Below are 17,931 nucleotides of genomic sequence, written 5' to 3' on the forward strand. Positions count from 1 at the left end.
AGGAAGATGATGAGGAGGATGATGTGGATGATGATGAGGAGGATGTTTAGACTTTCCATATAAAATTCCTTTCATAACTCATCACAAGTTACATTCCCAGGTTCTTGATAACCATCACTGATGATAGAAAATATGCTTCCAGGAAGCTTTACCTCCATGGAAGTTTGTTAAGAATGCCTTGGTCTCTTTTTGATTATGCAAATTGCCAGGTATTAGTTCAGTTCAGTGTACATGATGTCTCCATTATAGTATGATGTGAAGTCTCTGGAATATGGAAGGACAGGTTTACAGTCAAATTTGAGTTCTAGGAAGTAGTCCACATTACAGTATGAAGGTGTACGTTACAGTGAAAGGGTGGTTACCCTAGTTGCCTTGGAGACGAGGCCGGGGGTGGAGCCCGCGCTCGCGGAACTGGCTTTAAATAAATGCTGGGAGTGAGAAGTTTTACACAGTTTCATTTGAATTCTACTCGGGAACTACTGACAGTAGTAACGGCGTAAACTACCACGAACCGGCCATCGCCTTGAATAGTATCCATTTGGACAAGACAATCAGAACCATGTGTGGTAAGGTCAGATAGAGCTACATCTTTCACTGTGCATCATGGAACTGGGAATCTGGATTGCCTAATCAGGAGACAGATTACGCGTTATTCAAAAACATGATTAGGTTAGTTTAGCCTAGGTTATTACTATTGTTGATATCTGACAAAATGATTATGTATGTTGTTATTGTAGGCTATTTTAAACCAGTCCGTTCAGACAGTTTGTGTATGTGCGTCACTGAATGCTGAATGAGGTGCCATCCTTGTAGGCAATTTACATGTCAGTTCAGGCATTTTTTATATCTAAATATAAACCTCGATTTAATGTAATAGAGTTAAGCTGCGGTCCTCAGTACAATATATTTGTGGGACTCTGATCCTCCGCCGTAGATAACATGCTTCTTCCATGCATCCTGAATAGGACGTTGAGCTGCTACGTGTCAATGTACCTCCTTGGGGTAGGCCTGTCAATGACAGCTCAGCATTGTCTTGTGAGCAGGTTACGATGATACACATCGATGTGATATTATCAGCCCATGGAGCTTCATTCTCAAATGTCCAACTTTTGGGAAAACGAAACGTAGCCTATGCTTAAAGATGTAGGTATCAATCGAGTCGTTGGATTCTAGGCCTATGCACATTTCTGTTGCTGAAATATGATTATGCATTATCATGAAAATGTAGGGTTGTTTAAGCAATAAGGCATGAGGGGGTGTGGTATATTGCCAATATACCACAATATACCACAATATACCACGGCTGAGGGCTGTTCTTAAGCTTGACGCATCTCGGAGTGCCTGGACACAGCCCACAGCCCTTAGCGGTGGTATATTGGCCATATATCACAAACCCCCGATGTGCCTTATTGCTATTATAAACTGGTTACCAATGTAATTAGAGCAGTAAAAATGCATGTTTTGTCATACCCGTGATATATGGTCTGATGTACCATGGCTGTCAGCCAATCACCATTCAGGGCTCGAATGAACACGTTTATAAATAGTATTAAATACTTTTAGTTTAATAGTAATAGTAACTATTTTGCCTCGAGGTGAGAAATCTAAGCAATGCTTTACAGGAGACAGTATATCTAGGTCGGCCAGTTCGCTTTTCTCAGCAACTCAGAAAAAAAGATGCGATCTAGAACCTAAAAGGTTTCTTCGGCTGTCCCCATAGGAGAACCCTTTGAATAATTATCCCTGTTTTGAATCCAGGTAGAACTATTTGGGGTTACATGGATAACCCTTTCCACAGAAGGTGAGGGTTCTACCTGAACCTCCCTCCATCGCACAGCGCGCAGACTGGGAACTTTAATTGCACACATCACGGATCCCCATTGAGGTGCTCTCCAGAGCATAAAGCGTGTTATGTTTTTATCAGAACCCCAGCAATATAGTGCACCAGTGGTTCCCATCCCTTTTCAGTTCCTAGTATCCCTGGTTGGGAACCACTGTAGTACACTGTAAAGGAGGTTTGCTAATTGAGACAGGCCCTTTAAATCAAATCAAATTGTATTTATCACATGCCCGAATACAACAGGTGTAGACCTTACAGTGAAATGCTTACTTACAAGCCCTTAATCAACAATGCAGTTTAAAAAAATAAATAATAATATAACAAATAATTAAGGAACCACAATAAAATATTCAGACAGCAGCAAATATTATATAAATGCTACCATTATTTCCCCAGTTGGATAGAGACTAATTCATTGATATACAACAAAATAGAAAAAATAAATAAATAATAATAATAATAATAATAAAAAAAAAAATATATATATATATATTATGATTTAATTTCACTTAGAAAAAAAGATGGTTTGAGCCCAGGTAGGGGCGAGGAGAGGCACGGAAGCTATACTGTTACACAACAGTTTATAAAGAAGGTTTATCACTACAGTTCCTATGTTATACAACCATATATATTTAATATGTGCAATAAAGCTCAGTTACTGTGTGCACAATCAAAAAAAATCAAAACAAATATATATATATATATTAAATCATAATATATATATATATATTATGATTTAATTTCACTTAGAAAAAAAGATGGCCATGTCAGTAACCCATCTGCATAGGCCACTGCTTCCATGTTTACAGTATATTATAGAGGAGGATTTTTCCAAACACAGGAAGAGAGGATTATGAAATACAACAAACAACTGTTGGGTTACTGAGTGACACTTTATCCGTCTGCTCTCAATTTCTTACGCAACTTTGCTGAGCGTTTTATTCTATATTTGAATGAATACACTGTAAAAAATGTATAGTACAAGACTCATCTTATCAACTGTTTGCTGCACCATAACAACAGAATAGGATTTACACCCTTTGCAAACAGAATATAGGACGAATTGTAACACGACTATGGGAAATGGCAGCCCTATCCCTAACTCAACAACCCAGTACTGAATGTGCAATCTACATTATACCTACACACTGCTCATTTCAGTAAAATAACTGATAAAAAGGCTCAAGTTGAATATGAAGATTGAAGAAGGAAAGGGAGGGTAAAAAAAGCTGTGAAAAGACCAGAGAGCTGATCTGTCTCTATGCCTCTATCTCTATGTCTCTATCTTTATGTCTCTGTCTCTATGTCTCTATCTTTATGTGTCTATGCCTCTATCTCGATGTCTCTGTCTCTATGTCTCTATCTTTATGTGTCTATGCCTCTATCTCGATGTCTCTATCTTTATGTGTCTATGTTTCTATCTTTATGTCTCTATGTCTCTGTCTGTATGTCTCTGTCTCTATGTCTCTATCTTTATGTCTCTATGTCTCTGTCTGTATGTCTCTGTCTCTATGTCTCTGTCTCTCTCTATATCTCTGTTTCTATGTCTCTGTCTCTATGTCTCTATCTTTGTCTCTATACCTCTATTTCTATATATCTGTCTCTATCTCTGTCTATCTTTATGTCTCTATGTCTCTATCTCTATGTCTCTCTCTATCTCTATGTCTCTATTTCTATGTCTCTGTCTCTGTCTTTATGTCTCTGTCTTTATGTCTCTGTCTTTATGTCTCTATCTTTATGTCTCTATGTCTTTGTCTCTGTCTCTATGTCTCTGTCTCTATGTCTCTGTCTTTATGTCTCTATCTTTATGTCTCTATGTCTTTGTCTTTGTCTCTATGTCTTTGTCTCTATGTCTCTGTCTCTATGTCTCTATGTCTCCATCTTTATGTCTCTATCGTTATGTCTCTATGTCTCTGTCTCTATATCTCTATGTCTCTGTCTCTATCTTTTTGTCTCTGTCTCTATGTCTCTATCTCTATGTCTCTGTCTCTATTTTTATGTCTCTGTCTCTCTCTGTCTGTCTCTATGTCTCTGTCTCTGTCTCTATTTATGTCTCTGTCTCTGTCTTTATGTCTCTGTTTTCATGTCTCTATGTCTCTATGTCTATGTCTCTATGTCTCTATTTCTATTTCTCTGTCTCATTGTCTCTGTCTTGATGTCTCTGTCTCTATGTCTCTATTCCTCTGTCTCTATGCCTCTGTATCTCTCGCTATCTTTCTCGGTCTCTCTCTCTCTCTCTCTCTCTCTCTCTCTCTCTCTCTCTCTCTCTCTCTCTCTCTCTCTCTCTCTCTCTCTCTCTCTCTCTCTCTCTCTCTCTCTCTCTCTCTCTCTCTCTCTCTCTCTCTCTCTCTCTCTCACTTGGCCTCATTGTAGGGATCTTTGCCTACCTGAATTACTGTGTGCCTCGCACCAGAAAGGAGATATTTGAGACGCTGGTGAAGGGACTACGGAGGCTGGAGTACAGAGGCTATGATTCAGCAGGTAAAGAAATAAATATGTTTTATTTTCCCAGTTACATTTTTGCAGTGAAATGTGTTGTTTTACAGGGTCAGCCATAGTAGTACAGTACCCCTAAAGCAAATTGGGGTTAAGTGCCTTGTTCAAGGGCACATCGACAGATCTTTCACCTTGTCGGCTTGGGTATCACCCTGAACACACACACAATTAATGTATCCAACCTTACTGTGTAACTGTACAGACAGTTTAAGGCTTATAGCACAACTCAACTCATAGTAAAGCACTATTACATCATAAAACCCTAAGGACTACTGATTTCTGCCCTGTGTGCTTCAGGCTGGTAAGACAGTATTGGTACATGCTCTGTGTGGTCATAATGAAGGTATGGTATCTAATCACTTACATTTTAGCAGACGCTCTTATCCAGAGCGACTTAGAGAGCAAAATGAGTGCATATATTTCATTTTGTTTTTTGGCCCCCCGTGGGAATCAAACCCACAACCCTGGCATTGCAAACACCATGCTCTACCAACTGAGCCACAGGGAAGGCCCACTTACACTGCCACTTACAAGGCAGCTGATAGCTGCCAGTTGCTGTCAGTTATAGATCATCCTGATGAGTGCATTGTAGATCTAGGTCCAGGAATCAGGGCTAAGTTGACACACAGGTAGGACAGGTAAGATGAGGTGGGGTGTGGACATCTGATTACATGCTCCATCTGAAACTGGTGTGGGCACTCCATCTAGCTCTAATGCCTTATTACTTCCACTATCTGTTCATAGCTACAGCTAGGGGTTGATGTGGGACAGGGCATCGGTCAGCAACGTTCAGATAAGTCTGATGAGTTGAATTTATAACAGAGAAGGTAGTAGTAGAGAGCCCTCGTGAGGAGAGAATCTGTAGCCTTTAGTTCTGTTCTGAGCCTCACCGTGCACCAATGATATCTGCCTCACTGGTATTTACTATTGCTTTGGCATTCCTCCAATGGCATATTCCAGAGTACACAGACACGCATGAACCCCCCCATGTTTGTTTATCCTGGAACACAGCCCCTTTCATGGACGGTAAAACCCATATGCTACACACACACACACCCACAGTCATTACCTGTCATTCTATGTGAGCTGGTTAACATTCACAGGGGTTCCACAGTAATCAGCTGGTTAATATTCACAGGGGTTCCACAGTAATCAGCTGGTTAACATTCACAGGGGTTCCACAGTAATCAGCTGGTTAACATTCACAGGGGTTCCACAGTAATCAGCTGGTTAATATTCACAGGGGTTCCACAGTAATCAGCTGGTTAATATTCACAGGGGTTCCACAGTAATCCGCTGGTTAATATTCACAGGGGTTCCACAGTAATCAGCTGGTTAATATTCACAGGGGTTCCACAGTAATCAGCTGGTTAATATTCACAGGGGTTCCACAGTAATCAGCTGGTTAATATTCACAGGGGTTCCACAGTAATCAGCTGGTTAATATTCACAGGGGTTCCACAGTAATCAGCTGGTTAACATTCACAGGGGTTCCACAGTAATCAGCTGGTTAATATTCACAGGGGTTCCACAGTAATCCGCTGGTTAATATTCACAGGGGTTCCACAGTAATCAGCTGGTTAATATTCACAGGGGTTCCACAGTAATCCGCTGGTTAATATTCACAGGGGTTCCACAGTAATCAGCTGGTTAATATTCACAGGGGTTCCACAGTAATCCGCTGGTTAATATTCACAGGGGTTCCACAGTAATCCGCTGGTTAATATTCACAGGGGTTCCACAGTAATCAGCTGGTTAATATTCACAGGGGTTCCACAGTAATCAGCTGGTTAATATTCACAGGGGTTCCACAGTAATCAGCTGGTTAACATTCACAGGGGTTCCACAGTAATCAGCTGGTTAATATTCACAGGGGTTCCACAGTAATCAGCTGGTTAATATTCACAGGGGTTCCACAGTAATCAGCTGGTTAACATTCACAGGGGTTCCACAGTAATCAGCTGGTTAACATTCACAGGGGTTCCACAGTAATCAGCTGGTTAACATTCACAGGGGTTCCACAGTAATCAGCTCTTTGCTCTAAATTAACAACTTAACTCTTCCCCGAATGATCTCAGGGAAGATCATTTAATCACATTAAAGAGTTTTAAATGGATTAGGATTTGGAGTCTTTCAAACAAGCTTTCACATTGTCATGACTATTGTCTCAGTTAAAGTTGAACTGATTCATTGACTGGCCCTGCAGCCTACTAGCCAGCTAATATAGCCTGCATTGATGATGATTGGTTTAAGGTTGGTATTGGTATAAGATTGCCTTGTTTCTCTTGTTTCAGGCATCGCTGTGGATGGCAACAAGAAGACAACGACAGAAGACAATGGCAAAATTGTTCTCATCAAGAAGAAAGGCAAAGTGAAGGCCCTGGATGAAGAGCTCTACAGTAGGTCTCATGACTACCTGCATCCATCACATTCCTGTTGTCAGGCGTCAGTATTATGTGTTTATAAAGTATTCTATAGTCTGTAGCTCTCTCTCTTCTTGGTAACTCCTCTGTCCTTCTGCCTCAGGACCCTTCCAGTTTACTTCCCTTCTTCTTTGCCATAACTAATACCTCTCTAATGAAAGAGGCGACAGTGTAGGGTTACGGTAAGGGAAGCCTCTGCTGAGTCCCCAACAACTGGATGTTCAGGTTTTCAGGAGGAATGAAAAGAGTGCGTGTGGCGCGACTTCCGTTTTTCCACGTTAACAAGGCGACACAACAGAGTTACTAAACCTACGTACTATACTGTCTCTGGCGACACTCCATCTTAACTCCTCCTCCACATTTACTGGATTGGTTGAACAGTGCAGAAGGGAACCTCCCCTGACAGTTTTTTTTCTTCTTCTCGTCAAGACCAGTATGTAGAGGATCTAGTCTCAGGCCTTTCTTTTACACCTGCTACGTTAGGTAATGCTAAAAGGTTGAATTACACTTCCGTAGTCCCCTGTCAGCGTCACCCTTTATCACAGTGCTTTATAATGCACCTTTATTGACCGATGCAATGTTTCTCCCTTTCATGTTACTGTTCAGTCATTGCCATACATGTAAAATGACATGCTAATGGCATTGATCTTGATGTGTCTTGTGAGCAGAGAAAGACTGCATGGATCTGGAGGTGGAGTTGGACACACACTTTGGCATTGCTCACACACGCTGGGCCACACACGGTGAACCCAGTGCCCTCAACAGCCATCCCCAGCGCTCCGACAAGAACAACGGTAACACACACTACACACACATACGCACACATGCCATACATACAGTTGCAAGAATACGTTTGTGAACCCTTTGGAATTACCTGGATTTCTGCATTGATTACTCATAAAATGTGGTCTGATCTTCATCAAAGTCACAATAATAGACAAACACAATCTGACTAAACTAATAACACACAAACAGATGTACTTTTCACATTTTTATTGAAGACATTGAGTAATCATTCATAGTGCAGGCTGGAAAAAGTAAGTGAACCTTTGAATTTAGTAACTTGTAGATCCTACTTTAGCAGCAACAACCTCCACCAAACGTTTCCTGTAGCTGCTCAGAAGACTTGCACAACGTCGTGGAGGAATTTTGAACCATTCCTTCCTACAAATCTGTTTCAGTTCATCAATATTTCTGGGTTGTCTTGATTGCACAGCCCTCTTCAGGTCATGCCACAGCATCTCATTTGGGTTAAGGTCAGGAATCTGACTTGACCATTCCAAAACACAAATTTTCTTCCTTTCAGTCATTCTTTAGTTGATTTACTTGTGTGCTTTGTGTCATTGTCTTGTTGCATCACCCAACCTCTCTTAAGCTTGAGGTCATAGACTGCTGCCCAGACATTCTCCTGTAAAATGTCTTGATACACTTTTGAATTCATTGTTCTCTCAATGATTGCAAGGTGTCCAGGCCCTGAGGCAGCAAAGCAGCCCCAAACCATGATGCTCCCTCCACCATGCTTCACAGTTGGGATGAGTTTTTGGTGTTGGTGTGCAGTGCCCTTTTTCCTCCACACATAGCATTGTGCATTTTTCCCAAAAAGTTCAACTTTTGTCTCATCTGTCCACAGCACATTTTCCCAGAAGCATTATGGTACATCCAGGTGGTCTTGGGCAAACTTGAGATGTGCCACAATGTTTTTTTTAGACAGCAGTAGTTTCCTTCGTGGTGTCCTTCCATGAACACCATTGTTGTTCAGTGTTTTTCTGATAGTGGACACATGAACACAGACTATTGTTGTTTGTAGAGTTTTCTGGAGGTTTTTTGCTGTTACCCTTGGGTTCTTTCTCACCTCTTTTAGGATTGCGCTTTGTGCTCTTGGAGTGATCTTCGCAGGACGCCCACTCCTAGGGAGAGTAGCAACAGTCATGAATCTTCTCCATTTGTAGACATTTTGTCTTACTATGGATTGATGAACACCATGGTCTTTAGCCATGCAAATGTAACCTTTTCCAGCTTCTTGCATCTCTATAATGCGTCTTCTAAGGTCCTTTGAAAGTTGTTGGAATCGAGGCATGGTTCAAACTAACCAATCATTCTGGAGAAGAACAGATTTGTCAGAAACCAGGTTTTGTGTGGCTTTATTTAAAGGGCAGGGCACCTGTGCAACCCACACCTCCAATCTCATCTCTTTAATTGAAACACCTGACTCCAAATAGCTTTTGGAGAAGTCGTTAACACAGAGGTTCACTTACTTTTTCCATCCTGCACTGTGAAGGATTACTCAATGTCTTCAATAAAAATGTGACAAGTACAACTGTTTGTGTGTTATTAGTTTAGTCAGATTGTGTTTGTCTATTATTGCGACTTAGATGAAGATCATACCACATTTTATGAGTAATCAATGCAGAAATCCAGGGTTCACAAATGTATTCTTGCAACTGTACATAGATACATGCATACATACATACATACACACACACACACACACTGCTCTGCCACATAGTTTTCTGGAACGGAGGGGAGAGAGCTTTTTTTCTGTTTACCAATTGTCCAGAGATGTCAATGTGTAGTTAGAGTTACACCTCACAGAGGTATCTGGCCTCTGACAGAGTCCAGACAGAGACAGAGTCCAGACAGAGACAGAGGCCAGACAGAGACAGAGGCCAGACAGAGACAGAGGCCAGACAGAGGCCAGACAGACACAGACAGAGGCCAGACAGACAGACAGACAGACAGACAGACAGACAGACAGACAGACAGACAGACAGACAGACAGACAGACAGACAGACAGACAGACAGACAGACAGACAGACAGACAGACAGACAGGTTCTACTTCAGTTGACCATAGCCATGTCCTTCCTCAGGCACACATCATATTACACATATTTTGTACAGTATCTTTACTGTATTCTCCCTCTCTCTCTCTCTTTTCCCCAGAGTTTGTTGTCATCCACAATGGTATCATCACCAATTACAAAGAGTTAAAGAAGTACCTGGTAAGTCCTACCCTACCCCTCCACTCCCCAGTATGTATTTCTGTAGTTTCACTCTATTTCAGTATCAAGGCTGTTTTGGGTCAAACCCTTGGTTATGGTCCGAGATATGATCAGAAGTGTTATAGGGTTTCAAGCCTTCTGTCATGCGAAGCTTTGCCTTTGACAATCTTAGGCCTGGGTCCTTTGTGTAGGGCTTTTTGACTGTTGCACTATTCCACACAAATGCAAGTGAATTGAAATGGCATTGACAAAGTGGCAATGGGCAATGTTTACTTTAGGCAGAAGTCGTACATAGGCTATGTAGAAATCCTACAGCGTTTGTTCAGCTCCCCTCTACATTGTGGACTTCACAGCGTGAGCAGCGCAAGTGATTTAAATAAGGAAGGGAGTTCGTCAAATCGGAAAGTATGCATCTAAGAAATAGTTTTCAATATGAACTTTATATGCCCGAAATCACTTGGGCTCTCCAAAAAGAATATGGTCGCTGTGATAGAACATTTATTTTGATTGCCGATTACAGCTGTAGCAGGCTAGCTCCCTCTCCCGCCTCCATTTTAACCCACACCTCTTTCAACTGCCACATAAGCAGGCCATCCTGAATAGTTACTTATAGCTACCGCTACTGGTATTACTAGTTGCCGCTCCTTATTATTGTGGTATATAATGTTGATACCTGTCCCATTGCAACTACACTGAGTATAAAAACATTAAGAACTCTTTCCACGATATAGACTGACCAGGTGAATCCAGGTGAAAGCTAGGATATCTTATTGATATCACTTACAATAAACATACACCAGGGAAAGTTGCTGGGAAAGTAGTGCTGTTTCTGCCACAGTCATGACTGTACTATACATGCTGTAAACTACAAAGGGAGAAACCAAATTCTGAACCACACCCTTCTCAAGTACGTACTTTGATGTCGTTTACCCCGTTCTTTCCCCATTTGACCATATCTCAGCTATTACCGATGTTATCACTAATTATTAGCAATTCATTTATCATAAGCAGTTGATATGCTATAACAATAAGTCAATAAGGTACGTACTAATTAAGTTTGTCACTGTTTCCTGTCTCACTGGTTTCTTGTGGCAGGTGAAGTCTCAATACATGGTAAAATACACTGAGTATGCAAAACAACTCTTTCAATGACAAGTGAATCTGGGTGAAAGCTATGATCCCTTATTGATGTCACTTGTTAAGTTCACTTCAATCAGTGTATATGAAGGGGAGGAAACAGGTTAAAGAATACTTTTAAAGCCTTGAGACAATTGAGACATGTATTGTGTATGTGTGTCATTACGAGGGTGAATGGGTAGGACAAATGATTTGCGTGCCTTTGAGCAGGGTATGGTAGACGGTGCCAGGTGCACCGGTTTGGGTCAAGAACTGCAATACTGCTGTGTTTTCTAACAGATGAGTTGTTATGCTAGAGGAGTTGTTTTGCTAGAGGAGTTGTTAGTCTAGAGGAGTTGTTATGCTAGAGGAGTTGTTAGTCTAGAGGAGTTGTTAGTCTGGAGGAGTTGTTAGTCTAGAGGAGTTGTTTTGCTAGAGGAGTTGTTTTGCTAGAGGAGTTGTTAGTCTAGAGGAGTTGTTTTGCTAGAGGAGTTGTTTTGCTAGAGGAGTTGTTAGTCTAGAGGAGTTGTTAGTCTAGAGGAGTTGTTAGTCTAGAGGAGTTGTTAGTCTAGAGGAGTTGTTAGTCTAGAGGAGTTGTTTTGCTAGAGGAGTTGTTATTCTGGAGGAGTTGTTAGTCTAGAGGAGTTGTTAGTCTAGAGGAGTTGTTTTGCTAGAGGAGTTGTTTTGCTAGAGGAGTTGTTATGCTAGAGGAGTTGTTTTGCTAGAGGAGTTGTTAGTCTAGAGGAGTTGTTAGTCTAGAGGAGTTGTTAGTCTAGAGGAGTTGTTATGCTAGAGGAGTTGTTATGCTAGAGGAGTTGTTATGCTAGAGGAGTTGTTATGCTAGAGGAGTTGTTAGTCTAGAGGAGTTGTTATGCTAGAGGAGTTGTTAGTCTAGAGGAGTTGTTAGTCTAGAGGAGTTGTTATGCTAGAGGAGTTGTTATGCTAGAGGAGTTGTTATGCTAGAGGAGTTGTTATGCTAGAGGAGTTGTTATGCTAGAGGAGTTGTTTTGTTAGAGGAGTTGTTTTGCTAGAGGAGTTGTTTTGCTAGAGGAGTTGTTTTGCTAGAGGAGTTGTTATGCTAGAGGAGTTGTTTTGCTAGAGGAGTTGTTAGTCTAGAGGAGTTGTTAGTCTAGAGGAGTTGTTATGCTAGAGGAGTTGTTATGCTAGAGGAGTTGTTATGCTAGAGGAGTTGTTAGTCTAGAGGAGTTGTTATGCTTGCTAAAGGTACATCTGGGAGTGCTGCTTCAGTAAGCTTGTAACATTCATTCTGATCCCCAACCTCTTTAAGATCTCCAAGGGCTACGAGTTTGAGTCCGAGACGGACACAGAGGTCATCCCTAAACTGATAAAATATGTTTACGACAACCGTGAGAGAGACGACTTGTCCTTCTCTACGCTGGTGGAGAGGGTCATTCAACAGCTGGTGAGTACTGGGACACCTCAACCCTGTGCTAATATGTTATTACTATGGTGCTACTAAGTAATGTACTACTACTGCTACTCTGCTACTACTGTTACTGCTACTACTATTACTACTACTATTACTATTATTACTCTGCTACTACTACTATTACTACTCTACTACTACTGCTGCTACTACTACTACTACTACTACTACTACTACTACTACTACTACTACTACTATTCTTACTACAACTACTGCTGCCAATGGTGCTACCACTACTACTACTACTACTTTTACAACTACAACTACTACAACTACTACTGCTGCCAATGGTGCTACTACTACTACTTCTACTACTACTGCTGCTACTACTACTACTACTGCTGCTGCCACTGCTGCTACTACTATTACTATTATTACTACTACTACTACTACTTCTGCTATTAGTGCTGCTGCCACTGCTACTGATGCTACTACTACTATTATTACTACTACTACTATTACTACATTGACTTCTACTACTACTATCACTACTAATAATACTACTATTAGTACTACTACTTCTGCTACTACTATTACTACTACTATTATTACTACTACTACTATTACTACATTGACTTCTACTACTGCTACTACTACTACTATTACTATTATTACTACTACTACTGCTACTACTACTACTATTACTACTGCTACTGCTGCTACTACTACTACTACTACTACTATTACTACATTGACTTCTACTATTACTATTATTACTACTACTAATACTACTACTACTGCTACTACTAGTACTACTATCACTACTACTATTACTATTATTACTACTACTACTGCTACTATTACTACAACTACTGCTACTACTACTACTACTACTATTACTACTACTACTGCTACTAAACAAAAATGAATTGCTTGACAAAATAACAAGAACCCCCCTCAGATTCCATCTGGCACTATGATGAATGCCAGCTCTTAAACAGCATTGTAAAATGGGTATGTTTTTAACAACAACAGAGCAACAATATCTCCCAGTTCCTCTCGATGACGTCATCATACCATACCCCTGTCCCGTAGCTCTGTGTCAAAGAGGGGGTCATTGAGTCCAATCTGGCCTATAATCTCCCCCCCTCCTCCCATCTATCTCCATTGAGCCCAGTATGATGTTACTTCACTTTCCGTCCTATTAATAGCGTTACATCATCGCCAAAACAGTCATCATGGCAACCGCCCTAACAACATCTTTAGTGACATCACATCTGTATCTGGGGACCAGGAGCGAGACAGACTAACTTACTTAATCACTTTTTCACTTATTAGATTGTCCAGTCATTTTCTCTCATTTTCTCTCTGTCTCGCTCAGTTCTTAACAAACTCTTTTGTGTTTAATGTTGTTGCAAAAAAATAAATAATAATAAATAAAATTAAAAAAAAAATGTCTTATTGGAGCCCGTCCCATCTCAGCCCCATCTCCCCTCTCCCTGGCTCATCACAGCCCCATCTCCCCTCTCCCTGGCTCATCCCAGCCCCATCTCCTCTCTCCCTGGCTCATCCCAGCCCCATCTCCCCTCTCCCTGGCTCATCACAGGCCCATCTCCCCTCTCCCTGGCTTATCCCAGCCCCATCTCCCCTCGCCCTGGCTTATCCCAGCCCCATCTCCCCTCTCCCTGGCTCATCCCAGCCCCATCTCCCCTCTCCCTGGCTCATCACAGGCCCATCTCCCCTCTCCCTGGCTCATCACAGCCCCATCTCCCCTCTCCCTGGCTTATCCCAGCCCCATCCCCCCTCTCCCTGACTTATCCCAGCCCCTTCTCCCCTCGCCCTGGCTTATCCCAGCCCCATCTCCCCTCTCCCTGGCTTATCACAGCCCCATCTCCCCTCTCCCTGACTTATCCCAGCCCCATCTCCCCTCTCCCTGGCTCATCACAGGCCCATCTCCCCTCTCCCTGGCTTATCCCAGCCCCATCTCCCCTCTCCCTGGCTTATCACAGCCCCATCTCCCCTCTCCCTGGCTCATCACAGGCCCATCTCCCCTCTCCCTGGCTCATCACAGCCCCATCTCCCCTCTCCCTGGCTTATCACAGCCCCATCTCCCCTCTCCCTGGCTTATCACAGCCCCACCTCCCCTCTCCCTGGCTCATCCCAGGCCCATCTTCCCTCTCCCTGGCTCATCCCAGGCCCATCTCCCCTCTCCCTGGCTCATCCCAGCCCCATCTCCCCTCTCCCTGGCTCATCCCAGCCCCATCTTCCCTCTCCCTGGCTCATCCCAGGCCCATCTCCCCTCTCCCTGGCTCCCTGTAAAAGCTCTGAGAAGATCACAGAGGATCAAGAGTATCTTACAGCTTCACAGGGTTTGGGCGAATAGAAACCAGACCAGAGCAGACCCTTTACAGTCTAAAGACCACTGCCTCCCCTCTCTTTCTTCTCCTCTCCCTCCTCCTTCTCTCTCCACCCCACTCCCTCCGTCCCTCTTCTCAATCTCTCCCCTCTTCCCCGTCCTCTCCACTCACTCCCCTCTCCTCTCTCCTCCTCCTCCTTCCCCTCCTCTCTATTCCATCTCCCTCTCCTTCCCTTCCTCTCCTCTCTCTCATCCATCTCCTTCTCCCCCCTCCTTCCCTCCTCTCCACTCTCTCCTCCATCTCCTTTTCCCATCTCCTTCCCTTCCTCTTCCCTCTCTCTCCTTCCCTTCCTCTCCCCTCTCTTCTCCATCTCCTTCCCCTCCTCTCCCCATCTCCCTCTTCCCCTCCTTCCTTTCCTCTCCCCTCTATCTCCCCCCACTGGTTTTATGCAATAAGGGTCTTATTCCCCTTAGCTTCCCTAAACATCACCATCATCTCTCTCTCACATCCCCACTACTACCCCCACGAGGGGGAATACAGGTTAAGAAGTCTATCTAAAAAGAGACAGGGAATTTCAATGTTGCTTTTTAAGCTTACTGTTTGTCTGTTCGACTGAAACTGATGTCTACATTTTCCTCCCATGTATTTAGCATTTTTACAATTACTTCTCATCTTCATCCTTCTTCTCCTCTTCATCATCATCTTCATCATCATCATCATGAACACTAACATATTCTCTCCTCTTTTTCATCCTGTTTTAGGAGGGGGCCTTCGCCCTGGTGTTCAAAAGCCATTATTTCCCCGGAGAGGCTGTAGCCACCAGGTCAGTGTACATGTCCACTTCCTCACACGTCTCTCTCCGTCTGGTCTTGTCTGTGAGTCCTCCACACACTAGCGTATGGAAACATGATCAAAAAAATAATCAAGACCCATTGGCATTGACTCATCGTCTATTGCCACAATAAAGCAATAAAAGCTGATTATATATATAGCCATATATTGGTCTTCAGATTGTGTCTCTGCCTACATCTATTCCGTCTATTCCATGGGTCACGTTTGTTGACTGGAAGTTGAAACAGTCAGGGTTTACAGGAAAGGGGTGAAAGTGTGAGGTGGATCTTTCTTTGTGTGTGTGTGTGTGTGTGTGTGTGTGTGTGTGTGTGTGTGTGTGTGTGTGTGTGTGTGTGTGTGTGTGTGTGTGTGTGTGTGTGTGTGTGTGTCGCGTGGCTGGTAGCCTAGTGGTTGAGAGCATCCTGTAATTTGTTCTGGATAAGAGCGTCTGCTAAATTACTGAAATGTAAATGTTATTTTGTGTCCCTCATGCATACTTGTGTGTGTGGTACTGTATAGAGAAGCAGTGTGGCTTTGAGATCCAGACAGAGGGGGAGAAGGAGAGGAGTGTGGTCCAGGTTCAGTCACTCCTTGCTGGGCCTCTCTAAAGCTGGCTGCTGGCCTCTTGCCTGGCTCTCCTCTACTCTACGCTCTGTGACTCATTAGGCTCTGCTCTGTTTCCTCTTCCTTCTCAGGGAGAAAACCCTGGCCAGCACCTATTACACTCAATCACCTCTGACGTCTTGATTTCTTCAATTATTTCTCTCTGTTTCCTCGTTGGTAGGCTGAGGGAAAGAGGGTGAGGGCTGTTGACCTATGGTTTATAGTACACAGTAAAGAGGATGATTGGTTGATGTTGTTGCTAGGGTTCAGTTAGTCCACCTGTTGTTGCTCCACCTGGATACAGTGAGTTTCACTGAATACTATCTCTCGCTCTCTCTCTCTCTCTCTCTCTCTCTCTCTCTCTCTCTCTCTCCCTACCCTCTCTGTCTCTTTCTCTCATTTTCTCTCTGATAGTTACCTGATGTTTTTAGCTTAGTCTTGTCTTGAGAGCCAGGGACTGAGCTGACAGTTCATGTCTTGCGTTGTTAGGGCTGTCTCCCAGGGTAGAGGGAGAAATGGAGGGATGGAAGGGATTAAGCAGTGATGCTAGCCCCTGCTCTCTCTCTTTTTGGCAGAACTATCAGCCTGAGAATCACTGTCTCTACATCTCTCTCTCTCTCTCTCTCTCTCTCTCTGTACCCTGTCATCACACCTGCAACCCTATACATGTGACTATTAAACACGGTACCCTGCCATCACACCGGCAACCCTGTACATGTGACTATTAAACACTGTACCCTGCCATCACACCTGCAACCCTGTACATGTGACTATTAAACACTGTACCCTGCCATCACACCTGCAACCCTGTACATGTGACTATTAAACCCTGTACCCTGCCATCACACCTGCAACCCTGTACATGTGACTATTAAACACTGTACCCTGCCATCACACCTGCAACCCTGTACATGTGACTATTAAACACTGTACCCTGCCATCACACCTGCAACCCTGTACATGTGGCTATTAAACACTGTACCCTGCCATCACACCTGCAACCCTGTACATGTGACTATTAAACACTGTACCCTGCCATCACACCTGCAACCCTGTACATGTGGCTATTAAACACTGTACCCTGCCATCACACCTGCAACCCTGTACATGTGACTATTAAACACTGTACCCTGCCATCACACCTGCAACCCTGTACATGTGACTATTAAACACTGTACCCTGCCATCACACCGGCAACCCTGTACATGTGACTATTAAACACTGTACCCTGCCATCACACCTGCAACCCTGTACATGTGACTATTAAACACTGTACCCTGCCATCACACCTGCAACCCTGTACATGTGACTATTAAACACTGTACCCTGCCATCACACCGGCAACCCTGTACATGTGACTATTAAACACTGTACCCTGCCATCACACCGGCAACCCTGTACATGTGACTATTAAACACTGTACCCTGCCATCACACCGGCAACCCTGTACATGTGACTATTAAACACTGTACCCTGCCATCACACCTGCAACCCTGTACATGTGACTATTAAACACTGTACCCTGCCATCACACCGGCAACCCTGTACATGTGACTATTAAACACTGTACCCTGCCATCACACCGGCAACCCTGTACATGTGACTATTAAACACTGTACCCTGCCATCACACCGGCAACCCTGTACATGTGACTATTAAACACTGTACCCTGCCATCACACCTGCAACCCTGTACATGTGACTATTAAACACTGTACCCTGCCATCACACCGGCAACCCTGTACATGTGGCTATTAAACACTCTGAATCTGAAAAAAAACAGCACAGCATACTGTCTTTCAGCCTGACGTCACTCTGGCCAAGTGTACAGCTCTGTGCTCCCTGCTCCCAGCCCCGCCTACAGTGCTGACAGAGAAG

General features: G+C 43.3%; 1 protein-coding gene across 2 annotated transcripts in view; it reads left to right on the forward strand.

Moving 5' to 3' along the window:
* The first annotated feature begins 260 nt into the window (after positions 1-260).
* Positions 261-17,931, forward strand: part of LOC106611946 (glutamine--fructose-6-phosphate aminotransferase [isomerizing] 2) — a 33,634-nt gene continuing 15,963 nt past the window's right edge. For both annotated transcript variants that reach the window (XM_014212647.3, XM_014212649.3), the window contains exons 1-7: positions 261-566; positions 4,214-4,321; positions 6,631-6,735; positions 7,428-7,553; positions 9,702-9,760; positions 12,165-12,299; positions 15,382-15,443. In XM_014212647.3, coding sequence (XP_014068122.1) covers positions 560-566; positions 4,214-4,321; positions 6,631-6,735; positions 7,428-7,553; positions 9,702-9,760; positions 12,165-12,299; positions 15,382-15,443 — 602 coding nt within the window. In that variant the 5' untranslated portion in view covers positions 261-559. The remainder of the gene's footprint in view (positions 567-4,213; positions 4,322-6,630; positions 6,736-7,427; positions 7,554-9,701; positions 9,761-12,164; positions 12,300-15,381; positions 15,444-17,931) is intronic.

This window comes from Salmo salar, chromosome 09 (genome assembly GCF_965601325.2).
Source record: "Salmo salar chromosome 09, fSalSal1, whole genome shotgun sequence".
Taxonomy (NCBI): Eukaryota; Metazoa; Chordata; class Actinopteri; order Salmoniformes; family Salmonidae; genus Salmo; species Salmo salar.